The 17,070-nt window shown below is 40.2% G+C and overlaps 5 protein-coding genes and 1 non-coding gene across 6 annotated transcripts; 4 read left to right on the top strand and 2 right to left on the bottom strand.

Moving 5' to 3' along the window:
- Positions 1 to 1,293: 1,293 nt before the first annotated feature.
- ATC70_005702 lies at positions 1,294 to 1,366 on the bottom strand. The gene has a single exon. It is a non-coding gene; the product is annotated as a tRNA-Pro (tRNA).
- A 4,699-nt stretch (positions 1,367 to 6,065) lies between these two features.
- Positions 6,066 to 9,530, top strand: ATC70_005701 (uncharacterized protein; the record flags this gene model as incomplete). Its single annotated transcript, XM_064824986.1, has 1 exon — positions 6,066 to 9,530. The coding sequence occupies one exon, from the start codon at positions 6,066 to 6,068 to the stop codon at positions 9,528 to 9,530; it is 3,465 nt and encodes a 1,154-aa protein (XP_064680363.1).
- An 812-nt stretch (positions 9,531 to 10,342) lies between these two features.
- ATC70_005700 (uncharacterized protein) lies at positions 10,343 to 11,713 on the top strand (the record flags this gene model as incomplete). The annotated part of the gene is made up of 6 exons (XM_064824985.1): positions 10,343 to 10,659; positions 10,739 to 10,974; positions 11,040 to 11,055; positions 11,110 to 11,218; positions 11,281 to 11,323; positions 11,388 to 11,713. 6 exons carry the CDS (start codon positions 10,343 to 10,345, stop codon positions 11,711 to 11,713), a joined length of 1,047 nt encoding a protein of 348 aa, XP_064680362.1.
- Positions 11,714 to 11,907: 194 nt separating this feature from the next.
- ATC70_005699 (uncharacterized protein) lies at positions 11,908 to 13,553 on the top strand (the record flags this gene model as incomplete). Its single annotated transcript, XM_064824984.1, has 5 exons — positions 11,908 to 12,069; positions 12,120 to 13,023; positions 13,091 to 13,190; positions 13,256 to 13,452; positions 13,516 to 13,553. The coding sequence occupies 5 exons, from the start codon at positions 11,908 to 11,910 to the stop codon at positions 13,551 to 13,553; spliced, it is 1,401 nt and encodes a 466-aa protein (XP_064680361.1).
- Positions 13,554 to 14,243: 690 nt separating this feature from the next.
- On the top strand, positions 14,244 to 14,844 carry ATC70_005698 (uncharacterized protein; the record flags this gene model as incomplete). Its single annotated transcript, XM_064824983.1, has 2 exons — positions 14,244 to 14,407; positions 14,460 to 14,844. 2 exons carry the CDS (start codon positions 14,244 to 14,246, stop codon positions 14,842 to 14,844), a joined length of 549 nt encoding a protein of 182 aa, XP_064680360.1.
- Positions 14,845 to 14,983: 139 nt separating this feature from the next.
- Positions 14,984 to 16,411, bottom strand: ATC70_005697 (uncharacterized protein; the record flags this gene model as incomplete). Its single annotated transcript, XM_064824982.1, has 6 exons — positions 14,984 to 15,026; positions 15,096 to 15,342; positions 15,400 to 15,523; positions 15,591 to 15,878; positions 15,945 to 16,246; positions 16,312 to 16,411. The coding sequence occupies 6 exons, from the start codon at positions 16,409 to 16,411 to the stop codon at positions 14,984 to 14,986; spliced, it is 1,104 nt and encodes a 367-aa protein (XP_064680359.1).
- Between the last annotated feature and the right edge of the window lie 659 nt (positions 16,412 to 17,070).

Below are 17,070 nucleotides of genomic sequence, written 5' to 3'. Positions count from 1 at the left end.
TGCTATCGCAGCAAAGCCCCCAGTAGTCATTGCCACATCAAAGGTTATGGTACACTATTTTAAGAGGGGAGAAGCATAATATGAGCAAGCCATAGATCGGAATAGGCATTTTACATTCGTCGTGAATAAAAAGACCCTATTGCTTTTTTCTACACTGTTTAGTTATCTGGATAATTTGTGTTTCCCTCCTACTTCTCCTTTATTGTCCTCCTCTCTGTCTCTCTCTCTCTTTCATATTTCTAACATCCCCTCCTTTTTTGGCAATAATTCTTTGTCTTATTTTCTTTGTTTCTTTGTGTATACTCCTCTACTTGCTCTCCTCTCTCTTCAAAATATAAGGTCTTCCAGAATGAGTGGTGGGTCCCTTTTGTGAAAGCATGTTGAATCAACGTTTTTACCCTTGAAATGTTGTGGAAACCATGTGGTCCCAGATGAACCACATTTACAGATAGCTTTTGTATAATAGCGTTCTCACATTACCATGATAGCTTACTAATTTGATCTAAATCAAGGGACGTCTTCCAATTTCTTGGTATTGATGAGATTCCCATTTTAGATACTATTAGGTCTATGGCGATTTATAGCTTACAGTGAGTCTAGACGAAGATTTATGCCTTTGTCCAAATGAAAAAGGGAGAGTTCAGATCAAGAAAACGATGTAGCATTGAAATTGCAGCCGTAGATCTACCACCATCACATTGCTATTGCAATACCTCAAGGAACTTATCAAACTGGAGCAGCCAGTATTGAGCTGAATGATGGAAGAGCCTATTAAAAGTTAGCCTTGATCTGTCTTTGATCCTCCTTGCTTAACCCCTTTCTGCAGTTCATTCTTTTCGAGAGCTTGTACATATTCGGACCTAAACTCTATAATACAGCAGAATGTGTAATGTTCAGGGACGAAGCATCCAGGAACGCTGTCTGCATAAACTTCAAATGTCCATCTTAAAAATACCACCAATGATATTGTTCAGGCAGTTGCTTCAGATATGCAATCTCTTGCAAGAATAAGACATTGGGTTCTCAAAAACTCGAGGATCTGTTCATACATGAAGAAATGGAATATTTCCAATGTTGACTGAACCAACATTGGCGTTATTTCTATGCAAAAAAAAAAAAAATGAGCGTCAGAATCAAAGGCATCAAACCTTCCTTTGCGAGGGTAAACCTTTCGACAAAACCTTAGCGATCGCTTAAAATTAAATCAAAAAAAGGGATACATTCATCAAAAATGAATTTTCACCAAAAGCCTTTGCTTTCAAACTTAAATTGAGAAACGTCTACCAAAAAATGGGCCGACACCGGGATTTGAACCCGGGATCTCGTGAATCCGAATCACGAAAGTTAACCACTCCTACACATCGGCCTGGATTTCCAATTTTTTTTTACAGCTATTAATATAGCTCAATTCAAAAAAATTGCTAAAATTTCCTTTTTTGGACACACCGAAAACTTGTATATCTAAAGTATGTCGAGATGTCGAGAGAGCAACATTTTGTAAAGGAAACTGCTTTGTGTTAATATATACTAAACATCTTTGCATTGCCAGCAGTATTCCAACTGGTTTTCCGCTTGTTCCTAAACACTAGATCTCGTTATTGATTATTGATTTATTATTTTAATAGATCTGATAAAAATCTATATACTTTTGATGTTTCTACAGATCCACAGAGACACCTCACAATTTTTTGATATACTTTATGGACAAATCTTCTCTTAGACTTTTCTTAAATCAAGCCAAATCACAATTCACTTAATGGCTCTACGCATGGTCAGCTTTATGTTGCCATCTCAACAGCAACATCATCAGCAAATAATTTGACAATTTTGCCACCAGAAAATGTGGCACGAACGGAAAAATGAAGATATTGTGTATAAGCAAACGAGGGGTTGCAAGGGGAAGCCTCCCACCCTACCCCAATCCTCCTAACTTTGATATAGCCTTTCTCTTGCTATTGATTGATTATTAAGAGTCTACTTGATATACCAACAAATTTTTATTATCTCTGATGATTTGAAATGTCTAAAGCGAGAGCCCTCAGGACGACGCTGTCATCGAGATTAGCTAGATCGGTTGGCTAGTATAATGTATTTATACATTGGAAAGTTTGTATGCAAGTTCAGATTAACGTTCTACTCAAAAAATTAAGTTAATAACCACGATCGTTAAATGTTGCGATGTATAGTAATACAGGACTTGTATAAGATCTACAGCAACATTTTTTTGAGAGATTGTCATTGCAAAAGACATCTTTATAGGAAAAAACTCCCAACAAAAGCAAAAAAAAAGTATCCAAGCTAAGCGATTGTTCTTTCAAATTCATGATTCTTGTTTAATTAAAATCGCAATCATCATTGTTATCATCAGAAAGGCATCTGGGTCAGCCAGCAGCAGCGCCACCGGCCAAAACCAATTCAAACTCAAAATATTCTTTTCTGCTCAAGATTGGTCAGATTTCGTCTTTTTCTCGACTTGATCGAACTATTTTGTGAGAATCGACTATATAAATTACGATGATCTTCCCATGCTTCCTTAAGCTGTCCCTGGTGGTAGGGCGAAGTGGTAGAACTCCCGTATGCCAACGGGAGGATCCCCGGTTCAAATCCTGGTGAACGCAAGTTGTTTGATTTTTTGAGGTAGTACTGATGTCCTCGTTTGGTGTTTTGTACTCTATCCATTATCTATATTTTGACAATTTCCGCAAGACTGTATTGGCTCTAGGTGTCGCACCTTATTAGTAGTAGATTTCTTTCCCAACTTAGTTCAAAAATATCTTATTCCCCTTCATTGCAGACATTGGGTCCACCAACAGTCTTTTCTATCCCTCAGTATGACATTTAAAGGACTTTAAATAAAACCTGGAGCTCGACTCCCTTACAAAAAAAAAAAAAAAAATGCTTCCTTAAGCTTTCCTGGAGTACTTTTCAAGGTGCATCCAATGGTACTAAGTAAAATAGATGATTTGAATAAACTTATCAAATGATTTATGAAAATATGAAAAGAGGTTTCTGGCCAAAATGTCGAAATTTTATATATCAAAGTCCCACAAAGAGGATTTCAGAGGTTACTTTGGATCGATAGAAACGTTTTGATTCTAGATATACCATAGTAAAAGTCTTCATTATCAAGGTCAAAAATGCGATCGTTTGATTTTCGATGAAAACCATGAGGGGTATCTCATGCTTTTTGGTCAATTTTTGGCCATGTTTTTTTGGTCCCCAAAAAGTTGAGCAAAGGTGTCAGAAAGTAATTCTTAGATGAGAGCAACTATTTGGTGCTATTCTGACAATCTAAAACGCCTTTGGACGCGAGAAAAAACAGCTCAAATACACTCATATTTTGCTGTATTAGGGACACTAAGGACTAAAAAGTGGGAATACCAGTATGCTGCTTGCCCGTATATGAAGTAGCTAGGTGTATATGGATGTAAAGCATCACATAAAAATTAGATCCACACATAATATGAAGGGTTTTCATATGCAAGTAGAGGGTCAGCTTGAACGTAGTAGTATTATGATAAGATACGCAAGAGCAACCGGTAGCTCGAGCTGTCGCTGTGCAGGTTGATTCTCACCGAAACGAAGCGAAGGTAGAGAACAATCTGAAGCATAAACACTCATATGATTAGTGATTATATATCAGTCAACAATCAGGGTTCTTCTTCTAACATTTTAGCTATATTAATTTTGGGATATTAGCCAAAGGCCCGCGGCAGCGCGAGCCATTTGAACGTAGGTTGGTTCCCACCGAAGCGAAGCGTAGGTCAGGAACCCACCCGAAGTGCTGAAAGGCTCGTATGCCATAGTAAAAGTCTTCATTTTCAAGATGAAAAATGCGGTCGTTTGATTTTTGATAAAAACCATGAGGTACCCCTCATGGTTTTGAGTCAATCTTTGGCCATGTTTTTCAGGTCTCCATAAAGTCAAGAAAAGGTGTCAGTAAGCAAGTGCAAGATGAAAGCCATTGTTTGGTGCTATTCTAGTACTCTAGAATGTACTCAAACACGAGAAAAAATGACTCAAATGCACTTCAATTTCGCTGTAATTTGCGCATTTTTGGAGTAATCAGAGACCGTAGAAGTGTACTGTCTGCTCGTATATGAGTGAATCCCTTTGATACACATGAAGCATCATAGAGGAATCAGATCCACAGTGATAAGCCGTTTATGGGGGTTCCTAAATGATAAAGGGAGGCTAAACAATGGCAATTCTGGTATATATATAAACTAGCCGATCAATCTCGCTACGCTCAATAACGGCGTCGCCGTGCGGGCTCTCGCCGAAGACATTTCAGGCCAGAGATATCAAGTAAATTTTAAACAATCAATTAATAGTATCAGAGTTAGGAGGGGGAGGTATCCCTTCGCTGATGTTGCTCTTGAGATGGCAACATTAAGCTGGCCATGTGTAAAATACAGGACTTGTGTAAGACCTACAGCGACTTTTTTTTTTGAGATATTATCATTGCAAAAGACACTTTTATAGGGAGAAAGTCCCATAAAAAAGTATTCGGGTTAATAAATTGTCCTTTTAATTGCATAAGTCCCATTTAATCAGCATCGCAATCATCATTGTCCTCATCAGAAAGACATTTGAGTTAGCCAGTAGCAGCACCGCCCGACGCCGCCGCCGCCAAATTTGATTCAAACTCAGCTTGACTTTTCTATTCAAGATTGGACAACTACTGTCTTTTTTCGACTTTTTTAATCTGTTTCTTGATATTCGACTATATGAACTGTGGTGATCACCCTATGCTTCCTAATACATCCTTGACGTACTTTTCAAGGCGCTTTTAATGGTGCAAAGTAAAATAGATGTTTTTAATGAACTCGTTGAGCAATTTGGTAAAATATGAAATGTGGTTTTTAGCGAAAATAGCCATATTTAGCATATGAAAACCTCAAAAAAGTGGTTTCAGAAGTTGCTTTAGATCGAGAGAAACATTTTGATTCAATGTATGCCATATTAAAAGTCTTCATTTTCAAGGTAAAAAATGCGATCGTTTGAATTTCAATGAAAATCATGAGGTATCCCTCATGCTTTTTGGTCGATTTTTGGCCATTTTTTTTTTTGGTTCTCAAAAAGGTGAGCAAAGGTGTCAGGAAGGTACTGCTACTTGAGTACACTTGTTTGGCGTCATTACGGTGGCTCAGAAAGGTCTACATGTCAAGTTATGAATGCTTAAAAGCTGTCGAATTTGGTCATGTTTTGCTTTATAGAGTGTATTTATACGGCATAAATCACGTCTTTGGTAGCTGTAATTTGCTGGAAGGGTAGTTCTGCAGCCTGTGCAACTTCTAATCCGAATAGGAGGCAAATTAATTTTGGTAATGCTAATTCATGCAAATTTTGATGCGATATATTGCTGGTAAGCTTGTCAATCTTGAAAAGCTAAATTTACTGCTTGCTTACTATGGGTTTTGCACGTTTGCTTCGCTACGGTAAAACCCTCTTAAGGTCAATGTTACCAAATGTTGCCTTGAAACTACAAACCATTCAATCCACAGCCAAGTAGCAGGCAAGAAATCGCTTGAATTAGATGCGTTATGTTCTTGAGAGAGGAGTTTTTAATCCTTGATTGGCTACGACGACGCTTTTGTGTTCAAGTTTTCTAGTATATATGTTAGAGATGTGAAATGCGCTTTATGCAAAGTGTCAGAGAGACTCTTAATTTTGATTTAATATAGCAGCCCCTTAAATTTCCTAAATCATATACAGTAATTTATTATCAAAATCCATCAGTTTCAACATTATTTGAGAGAGAGAGAGAGAGAAGCCGTGGCAGAGTAAAGACGAAGCGTTGTTATTTATATGCACAAAGCGAACTTTCTGGTTGTGCGCGCCGTATTGTTTGTATACATTTGAAGCCTGTGTGATTTGTTTTGGCGGCTTTACAATAGGAACCCAAATGAGGATGTGTGCTTTTGTTTGTCATAGTTAAGGTGATGATTGACGCGGCTGCTTTTTTTTTTCTCTTTGTTCCTTCTTTCATTACCAAAGAAAAGCTTTACATGATAACCAAGTAGTTCATGTTAAGCACCAACGAATACAGCAACATAACACAAATGGAGATATCAGAACATGAATACTGGAAGTCTGCATACAAATCAGCCGAAGCTTTGTTAAGTCTGCTCTCAGTCTTTGAAAAGAGAAGCGTTAAAGGGGTCGATAAAGCAGTTGAGTCTCTTCGTGGCATTGTAGCTGGTGGCGACGATTTTGACAAGCTAAAGGAAAGAACGCAAGCACCACCACAGCATATAGCATCACCACCATCTCCACCATCGCCCCGACAACAACAGCAACAGCAACAGCAGCAGCAACAATCACATCAAGCAGGAAAGCGACCATGGTATAATTACTCAAATTACGACATGGAGGATGATTGGCAACAAATGAGCGCTTATCATATTGAAGTGCCATTAAGCAACCACAAGGCCGCTATTTGCATGCTTGTATCCAATGAAGAACAACTCGATGAAGCCATCCAGGAAATCAGAAACGCAGAGTACATTGCCATTGATTGCGAATTCCAATCTATCAAGAAATCACTGCCTGAACTCAAGCTATTGCAGATTGGTGTTTCCAGTACAAAGGGATTCGCTATTCAAGTGGATTCTGTGGGATTTGATGTTTTATCAGCAAAACTGAAACCTATATTGGAGGATGATGAAGTGAATATTGTTGGATGGTCATATCGTCCTGACGCCATGGCGATTGAGTCTTATTTCAAGTCGATAGAGCAAGCACCTGTGTTGGATCTTCAAGCAAAGCTCATGCCAATTGCCGTAGAAACGATGAATTTGGAAGCTGCCATGGTGAAATTTGCTGATCAATGGGATGGTTTAGAAGCGTTTAAAAAGGCAAAGCACTACAGTGATGGGTTCTTTTACAATAATGATGATTGTATCTGGACAAAAATTCCTCTGCCACCAAAAGCATTGGTGTATTCTATTTTTGATGTATTGAGTGTGCATGCATTACATCAATATACCAAGCAGTATCCTAGTGAAGAGAAGTTTTATTGGCCATACACATTAGCCAAGCAATCAGAGAAAGCACTCTATAGGTTCCATCAGCAAAGAGCGCAAGGTATTGCTTCTCCTGCCAATTTATCCTCTCCAAGAAATGGCAAAACCCCTGCTACTCCCAAGACACATTGGAACACCAATTACAAGTCCACTTCACCTACATATCGTCAACGTTATAGCAATAAGCGTCGTGAAGACAGCAAAGAGGAGGAATATCTCGCTTGCTTGTCATCTCAACCCAAGACGGATGATGGATATGACGACAATGATACAAGATATCAAAAGGACATACAAAAGGCAATCATACTCTCTGTTAAGGAATCCGCAAGAAAAGAGTATCAGTCTTACGGTGGCGAGTCGAGTGCGTCTGGTGCTTCTTTTAGTGGCCAGCAACAAGAAGACAATGTGATTGTGGATGATGATGATCGTCTGAATAATAACTGGAGGTTCTCCGGGAACACCACTACCACCAAGACATCCATTGCTGAAGAAGTAAACTATAAAAGCTGGGGAGACTTTGATCCTACATCTCAGCCTTTCTTTGGAGGTCAACCGTTTGCAAATCCTAATGTCTCTAACGCTGGTGCTGTTACTGAATCAACTAACTCTGATTATGGTCCACCCGATGTGAAAGCGTCTGTGCCAGAACCCAAGCCATCTTCTGCTGCCACTGCTTCTGTGCCTCCTGCTATATCTGCACCAGTGCCTGTGAGACAACCCATGCCACCACCTACAGTTGCAACTCCAAATTTCAACCAACAAAAGACACACAAATCACTTCAGCATCAGTTTAGTCGACCTCCTACGCAAAACGTATACCAGAGCAAGTCGCATTCATACCAAGCAACGCCTTCTCCTGCTCAACCATATCATTCGAATCAATACCAACAGCAGCCACCACCACAGCAACAGCAGGCCCACCATTTACCGAAACCTGTGCCTTATTCTCCTCGCAACAACTTTGATGCAACACGCTCACATCGTAAACCATTCACCAATGTTGCTCGTTCCTCACAAGCACCTGCTCCAAGTCATTCGGCACCACCTGTGGTTACACCTACAAAATCTACTTCTTCTTCTGGTAAACTACCTGCCACTGCCACTGCCACTACCACTACCACTACCACTACCACCAATACTAATACTAATACTAATACTAATACTACTGTGGCTGGATTTGGTAGTAAACCTAGTAAAGAAAAGTATGCCTCTGAATTTCAAAGTCGCGTTGCTGCAGGAGATCAAGGCGGGTCATTTACATGGAGTCAAGATGCAGCAGGTGGTGTTGGAGCTGCTTCATGGACCATATTTGCAAATACGACTGGTGAAAAATGGAAGAGTGGCATTGATAGTGAATTGACGGATCTCGAGAGGGAAGAAGCCAAGAGAAAAGCAGCAGCAGCAGCGGGATCCATAAGCCCAGTCAAAAAGGAAGCCATCAAGTTCAACACAACGGCTAGTGTAATCGCTGGTCATCGTGCCCAGGAACCTGTGGATGAAGATGGCGTTGATAACTGGTCAAAGGAGGAAGAACGGCCTGACACTATGGAGATGAAGATGGGCCAAATACCCATTCGGAAACATTTCAGTGGACCTCGTGTCATGGGACCAGACATTGCAGACAGTGATTCTGATGACGATGATGATGATGATGATGATGATGATGAAAATCCTTATGAATTCTTTGGTGCTGGTGGTTCAAGACGCCTTTCTGAAAAGGATGCTATTATTGATCGTGTTGGACTCAAGATGAAGCTGCCATCGGAACCTGAAGTGGCAAGACATCATAGAGCAGTGGATGCATTGGAGACATTTGTGGATGCCATTTACCCAAACAGTTTCGGTCAGGATCAAGAGCTGGCGATGCTCACATTGGAGTCGTTGGAGCAATTGGATATGATAATTGTGCCTGATCAACCTTTTACTGTCACTGTCTGTTTTCATACGGTTGAATCCAAGTCCAAGCAATTCGTGTTCAAGGCGCTGCAACTCTACCTCAGCACGGGCGAATCGTACACATGCGTCCTGGAGAAGGCGTGTACAATCCAAAATCGATCTAAATTCAAGTCTACTGTGTTTGGCCGCTTGCTGTCTGACCCCTCTATCAAGCGTATCAGCTGGTGCCCTGACTTTATCATGGAATCCTTTGTGGAAATCTTGGGCTTTGAAATGGGGCCCACTGTGGATCTAGGTTTTAAGGTGATGGAAAATGACACTGCGATGTCTTTTGCTTTAGCTGTTGAAAAGTACCTGAAAGACTGGCCTGATGTGATAAAGTACTTTGAATGCAAGCAACAATATGACAGTTGGATACACATGAGCAACAAAAAGTTTGGTGGTTCTTGCTGGGAACGTCCAAAGGTGCCTCTAGAAGTTCTCGAGTTCTGTGCTCTCCAAGGTCTAACTGCTTATGCTCTCTATCAAAAGACATTGGAATTGGGATTTGGTGACGATGAAGAGTATATTTACCCTAATGATGATGATGATGATGATGATGAATAAACACATACACTCTTTTAACGAAATATACGCAACGCTCCATGACCAAAGAGACAATTTCGTTATTGTCTATACTGTTTGATGCTCCTTGTAGACTCCTTAAATTTGCTTTATTGATCCCATCTTGGATTTTACAAATACAATCAGTGAAACTATACACCTTCCCCCCCCCCTTGTTCTGTTTGGCACACAGTAAAGTGAAAGTAATGATTTTATCCCAATGCATATATTTTAAAAGATGAAAATTATTCCCCATTAATACCATTTATAGGAGGACAAGAGGAGAAGTAGACCACAACCAGAAAAAACAAGTGTGAGGAGACGAGGGGCTATATTTCATATTATGCTATTGACATTGATTGCAGTGTGTTAGACAAGCACAATAAGCATAGAAGAATAGAAGATGCTACATGGTAGGGAGCATATTATTATCTCATCATGTAATTTTTTTTTTTTTTTGTGAAAAAGGGTTAAAATCGAGGGTCCAGTTTGAACAAGATATGATTTCTTGTGCTATAGAGCCTTGTATTCCAGATGACAATGAATACATGGCGTTTGATTTTGTATGATTGTGTACATGTGTGTTGTAAACAAATAGCAAAAAGGTAACATTGCGCTTGTAGAGTGTACCATGGAAGCTACAGAGCACGCACACTTGTCTCTCTCCGATGATTCCCCAATCATTCAGGAGTTACCCTTTATATACAAAAGCTTTTAGTGCAACAACAACGAAATGTGATGTATATATATATATATATACTACATGTACTCTTTTCTCTTTTACCTCTTCTTTTCTTTTGTCTTCATTATATACCATGGGCGGTAATATTTCACGCGATCCACCGAATGCTCATGTTCATCCACATCATCATCATCACCATCATCACAGACACAATAGTAGCAGTTCTCCAACATCCATCAAGGCAAGAAAGTCTAAATCGTCTACGTTGAGAAACAGCAAATCCAATTCGGTCAATGAGGAGAAAAAGGCGCCCATCAAATCAGATAAGCGCATTATATATGGCAGAACGTATCATGCCATCGAATCGAGTTCATACATGCTACCCAAAGACGACAAAGAAATTGATCGCTTGCATGAAGAACATTTTGTGACAAAAGAGCTGTTGGGATTGTAAGCGCCATTTTTTTTTTTTTTACGGTTTTGCATGAATTCCAAAGAGAATTAGGGAGTTGATGAATCTTTTTTCTAGTAACATTATGGTTGAAGCATTGAAATCGTTGGATTTCCAAAATGGAGGACTCGAGGTGCTTGATGTATGCTGCGGACCTGCAACTTGGCTATGCGAAACCAGTTTAGAATACCCCAATTGTCGTTTTACTGGCATTGATATGTGTAGTCTATGGCCCCAGGTGATTCGACCTGTAAACCTTACGTTTACAGAGGCAAATGTACTACAAGGAATACCGTATCCCGATAAAACTTTTGGTTTGTACATGCTTGTGATTATCAAACACACTGATGTTTCTTTGTTACTCAAACGCTGCTCATAGATTTCATTCAGATGAGGTATGTGGTTTGGCAACGTCAAGGGTCCATCATAGGTTTAACCGCAATTCGCAGATTCGTTGTTTTAGCTTTTAGGACAAACGAATGGCCTTTTATTATATCAGAAATCAAGCGAGTGCTCAAAGACGGTGGATGCTTTCAGTGTGTGGAATTGGACATGCGAGTAAATGCCTGCACCGTTGGATCATAATGTATCCAAAAACACTAAACTGATTCTTTCTGTAGATCATTACGACAGACCCTATTGCAAGAACATACACGGAAGCATGTAAAGTAGATGGCTCTTGTCCATGTAGGAAAGCTGTTTGCTAACCACACTGGTGTCCACTTAGTTGAATCATTCTGCGCTTCTTATGGTTTAGATGCCTCAGCAGGGGCAAAACTAGATTTAATGTTAACAGAAGGCGGAGGCATGAAGATACTACAGAGCGAATATCGAGAGGTGCCACTTGGATGGGGTGGCCCCATTGGTGATGCCTATATACAGCTTTTTCAAGGCACACTGGATGGACTGTCGCCTTGGTTGAAGCAGTCGTTGGGCATCACGGATCATGAAAACTATGACATGCTGATGAACAGAACCAGACAGGCGTTGATTCAGTCAAGATCGTTCATGGGCTTGTATGCGTTTTTAGTGCAAAAACCAATGAATGATTAATATTGTGTAAAGTAGTAATTAAAATGTCAATAAAGAGAGCAAACTCTATATTAACGGACCTCTTCGTGCGCGCATCCGCTTTCGTTTTAAGCATAGTTGTATTACATGCCTCGAGTCACGACACAAATGTGTTACCTCTCTTTCGTTTTGTCCTTGTTTTTTTGGTTCTCATCCCCCCATCCATTCTCTATAGCATGTCAAAACGAAACAAGAGAGAACGCATCTCGTATAAGCAAGCCGATGATTTTGTATCTGATTTCGATAGCGACGTAGAAAATGAAGATGATCAAGGAGAGTACAAACCAAAAAGCAGACCGAAAGCAAAGACCACCAAATCAAAAAGGAAGCAACCCACGGTAATCAAGAAATAAGCTCAATATCACTCGCCTAGCTAATCGCATCGCAGTTACCACCCACCACCAACACAGATGCCACAGTCCATGGTACATGGGATGAGGAGCGCACAAAAGAGCTCGCCAAGAAATACCCAGATACCTATTGGAAATTCCATGCCAACGTCCCTGAGAGCCATATGATTAAAACCATAAACTCGCAATCTCCACTGGTTAGTATTCCGTGCACCATGACAGATCAAGGCCCCATTACAAGTATGACGCTGTCCGACGATGGTTCTCTTCTTGTAACCTACTCCAACACAGGCGCTGTCAAACTATACGACATCCAGGATGACTTTCGACTGGTCCGCAAACTAAGAGACACGGACGAAAAACACATTGATGAATTCTATTGCGGTACACTGACACCCAACGGACTACTTGCTGTTGGAGGCAAGTCAAAAGACCGATATCGATGGTCTGCCAACGATGCGGATAACCATATTTTACCTTGCGCTATAAAGATATTCAATGTGTGTGAGAACAAATTAGTGGCGAGACTAGAGGGACACGAAGAGGAGATCCTGAGCATCAAAAAAGTGGTTTTTATGGAGCAAAACTACTTGATTTCGACAAGCCAGGATGGTTCCATTCGTAAATGGCAAATGGCTGAGGATTGGCAAACGCTGATAGCATCTACCAAGATGAAAGACGATGTTACTTGCATGGCATTCACTGTTTCTTTTCTACCAAACACAGGCAACAAGTACTTTATAGCAGCTACAGACGAACATTTACGACTGTATGATTTCGAACAAGCAGCGTTAATTCAGACATTTCCGAGCATGTACTCTTCCTATTGTGATTGCGCTAAATTTGTTAATTGGCTGGATGATGATACATCTAGTAGCCATAGTCAATATGCATGGCTCATCAGTCGAGGTGCTGAACTGTGTGACCAAAGTGAGGGAGTCTGTAAGTTGTCTAGTATAATACAAGCACGTAGGAAAGAGATATTCTATTGAACACGGTATAATTATAGCATCAAAACCCAATACATGTACATTGCATAAGCTGATCTATCCTACCAACGCGCAAGAAGGGTTTATATTGGAACAACACAAGACTTATCAACACCAAGAGTACAGTGTGCTTCTTATACAGTGTATTCAGCCTGATTCACTCTTTTTCTATGCATTTCGTCTAGCTACCACGCCAATTCTTGGCTAGTCAAAATCACTTGCAATGGCCGCTATTTATTAGCACCAACTGTATATGGACAAATCTTTGTTTTCAATATCAAGTCGGGCCAAGTTACTGCGATCATCAAAGGGCATCAAGACATGGAAGTACGGGATGTTATTTTCCATCCATATCGACCGCTGATATTCTCTTGTGGTGATGGTAATGTATACAGTACAACGTAAAGGCATCATTGGCGTACTCATTCACATACACATGTTCTAGATGGCTGTGTAAAGGTATATACCTCTGAATCAAAGTAGATTTGGGGTTGCTGGAGAAACTAAATAAAAACATTGTACGAATCTGTACCAGTTTTCTCACACCATTTTCTTCTGTTTGAATGCATTGGCACTAAGCTGACGATATCGATGAACATGTAATCGTAATGATGACTCCAAAAACTGGTGATCCCGTTTGGTATTAACGCGAGATGTGTAACGCACTATTCATCTTTCAGAAGAAAAGCTTAAATTGCCCTTTACTATTTCAAGCAGTTATCACTGTAAACCAACTCAAGAGTTGCGTCGTACACACAAGAAGAGGCTTGTTATACAAATCATATTCTGGCGGTGGTGCTGCTGAGATCAAGCGGATGCTGTTCATATAGATTGATGCATTCATCACTGTTGGTTATATTTGACACTTGTTCACAGTGATTATGGTCGTGCGTACATGTACATTAGGGCATGACCTTACCCCTGAATTATCTTTTTCTCATTATTAATATAGGAACAAGGCCGCTAGATGCAGGCTTTTTCAAGAGTAAGACTGGCCAACTGTCTGGCTTTCTTGATAGCTGAATTGAGCACTGGTCAATGTTTCTACACCAACCCATGGATGGCTGCATTAGAACAGTCAATGTCACACACAGAGCAGCATTAGAAAATTACCCCACGGCTACAAGTTGACTAATCATATTTACACCTCCTCTTCTTCCACCAAACCACACCATGTCAGGTAGCCAAAGACGACTTTCATTGCTTGCAAACCACTTGAACAGTAGCCGCGGCATGACCACCAATGCAGCTGCCACTACCGCCTCAACAAAACAACCGTTGAAAGAAACATTTCGTAACCGACAAGATTACAAACACTATTTGCCCATTCAGACGAGGTACACATGCTGAATGATTTGTTTCATAGCAGCATCTAATATACATCTCTAGATTCAGTGATTGCGACATGTATGCTCATATTAACAACAGTGTCTATTATCACTACTTTGATACCGTCATCAATGAGTACTTGATCAAGAAATGTGGTTTAGATACAAGCAGCGACAACAAGACCAAACCCATTGGATTGGTGGTGGCCAGCCAAGCCAACTTTTATGCTTCAGCCTCTTACCCCAGTATGATTCATGCTGGCCTAAGCATTTCCAAGATTGGAAAATCCAGCGTTACGTATCGCGTGGGCATCTTTGAGCAGGAGAATCCAATGGCTTGTGTAGTAGGTGGTTTCACCCATGTTTTTGTAGATCCTGTTACTAGAAGACCTGTGAAGGAGTTACCGAAGGATTTCTTGGAGGGGTTTAAGGAATTGCTAGTATAGTTGTGTAATCTTGGATGTTTATTTGCTTATTTGGTTGAATAAAAATACATGGAACAAAAGAAAGGGAGAAAAGGTATATGGCAGTTGATAAAATGAGATGCTGGTAGATGCATAGAGATGGCAAGAGCGGATCAGATGTCTAATCCTTATTGCTGTATACAGGTTTCTTTTCTTGATCCGGGCTGTAATAAGATGACACATTAGTGATTAAAGGGAAAAAGCTGGGAAAAAAACAAGGTTTTACAACTTACCATACTTCAGGATTTCTCTGAAATTCGTCACTATCCACATCACTCTCGTCTTCATCGTCGCTACGGGTGTCATCAATCTCATTGCCAGTAAAGAGCCTTGCAATGACTTTAGCAATCATGAGGAACCAGTAAAACATAATGACATTCAGTGCCATCAAGAGTCCAACGAATATCTTTTGGGTTGTCAATGTAAAGTACTTTCCTCGAGAAGGATCCCATTCCATATCAAAATAACGTGCGGGCTCAACTGCATTTTAAAGAGACGTTAATAATAAACTTTCTTGTTTGATTGCTTCAATCCTACCTGCAACACTCCATGTAACGATCGAGAAAAAGACATGGCGAGTGATGGGCCAAGAGATGGCAAACAAACCAAATGCGATATTGCAGACATTGGTGAATCCCAGATACTTCAAAATCTTGGCAAGCTATTATCATTGATGTGGGATTAAAAATGGCGCTCCATAGAGACAGAGAAGTTTCGGGTACACTTACCGACAAGAAGATATCACAGAGATCCATACAGCAGAGAACAGCATTTCCAACACGAGTAAGATTAGAGATGTAACTGGAGCCTACCAACAAGATGGTGATGATGTGATGCGACAGCATGGCGACATGGTCCTTTCTACGCTTCTCAATGTGAAGACCGTAGATTTGCTGAATCCAAAATGCTAGTTGCATCAGATAGTAATTCTTCATGTCTCTCGAGATCAACACATGAGGATAGTCAATCCAGTATTGAGACGTATTGAACCAATGAGGGCCATGGTACATGATGTACTACATGAAAAGGCATTGGTTAGTTTCGCCAGCTAAATGTTGTCATGCAAAGCGGATCACACAAACCATGCCAGCAGAACCAAAGACAACGTAATAGGCGAGAATATAGCTTTGCTCTGCTACTCTTTGTCTTTTGGAGGCCTCTCCAATGTTGAAATAGCTTGATGCTGGAAGGTAAATGTATTTGATGAAAGCAGCACGCAAAAAGGTGAACATGATGGTCCAGAAAAAGACAAAATAGACGTCGCCAACACCTTTATCGTATTGATTGGGGCCTACTTCATGAGAGACAAACAAGAATTGACTAGCAAGAGGGTTTCCGAGTAGATGATAGAAAATAACGGATAGCACAACAGAGCCAGACAGTTCTACAACAGGAGCATCAATTTATTTTATGATCTAGCCAAGCGTTGAGGGGAGATTTGGTACGTACCTGCCTCATACTTTAAGACGGTATTCTTAAAGATGCAAAATGCGGATGGTGATGTTGATGGTCGACTCTGATCCAGAGCAAGTTCAGGTTTCTGATCCATTTCTGATATAAATTAAAATAAAGATAAAGAGAAAAGAGAGAGAGAGAAAAAAAAAAGGACATGAGATGTAGAAATCAAGTTTCTTTTATAGGAGTGGGGGAGATCTTGTGTCAGTGTGTGCAGTGGTCCCTTAAAACTGAGGGCACACACAGACTAAGCTACTGCTTTCCATGCGAACCATCTTTATTTGGTTTATTCCATACAGGCTCGCACATATCACAACGACGACAGCGGCGACCTAATGAATCTACAAAATGAGCTGCTTTTTCCATCTAATTGATAGCGTGGAATAGAGACCAAGCAAAAGCTTATACATCTAGTTTGAAACTCCAGATAGATCTCTGGGCATCAAAAGGTACATGGCTAAAAAGCGTAATTCCATATAAAAGTGGGTTAATTGGACGGAGAAGGGGGAGATGGATGGTAGATGAACTATGTCTCTTTTTTACACACACAGATTAACATCATGTGTGGGTTCTTTAAGTGTATTAGCTGCTTTGGTGTGAGAAGACGTTCTACAATGGACTCGTATAATGTAATCAATAGGAGGATGCTTTCTCCTCCCCCCCCAAATCACATATTATCTAAACCAAATGTTATATTATTCTAGCATTTCTTTTTCAAAATAAGAGACTGGGATGAAACCTTTGTATGTATCT

This window comes from Mucor velutinosus (assembly GCF_035048745.1).
Source record: "Mucor velutinosus strain NIH1002 chromosome Unknown tig00001544, whole genome shotgun sequence".
Classification (NCBI taxonomy): Eukaryota; Fungi; Mucoromycota; class Mucoromycetes; order Mucorales; family Mucoraceae; genus Mucor; species Mucor velutinosus.
This window is presented reverse-complemented; position numbering and strand designations above follow the sequence as displayed.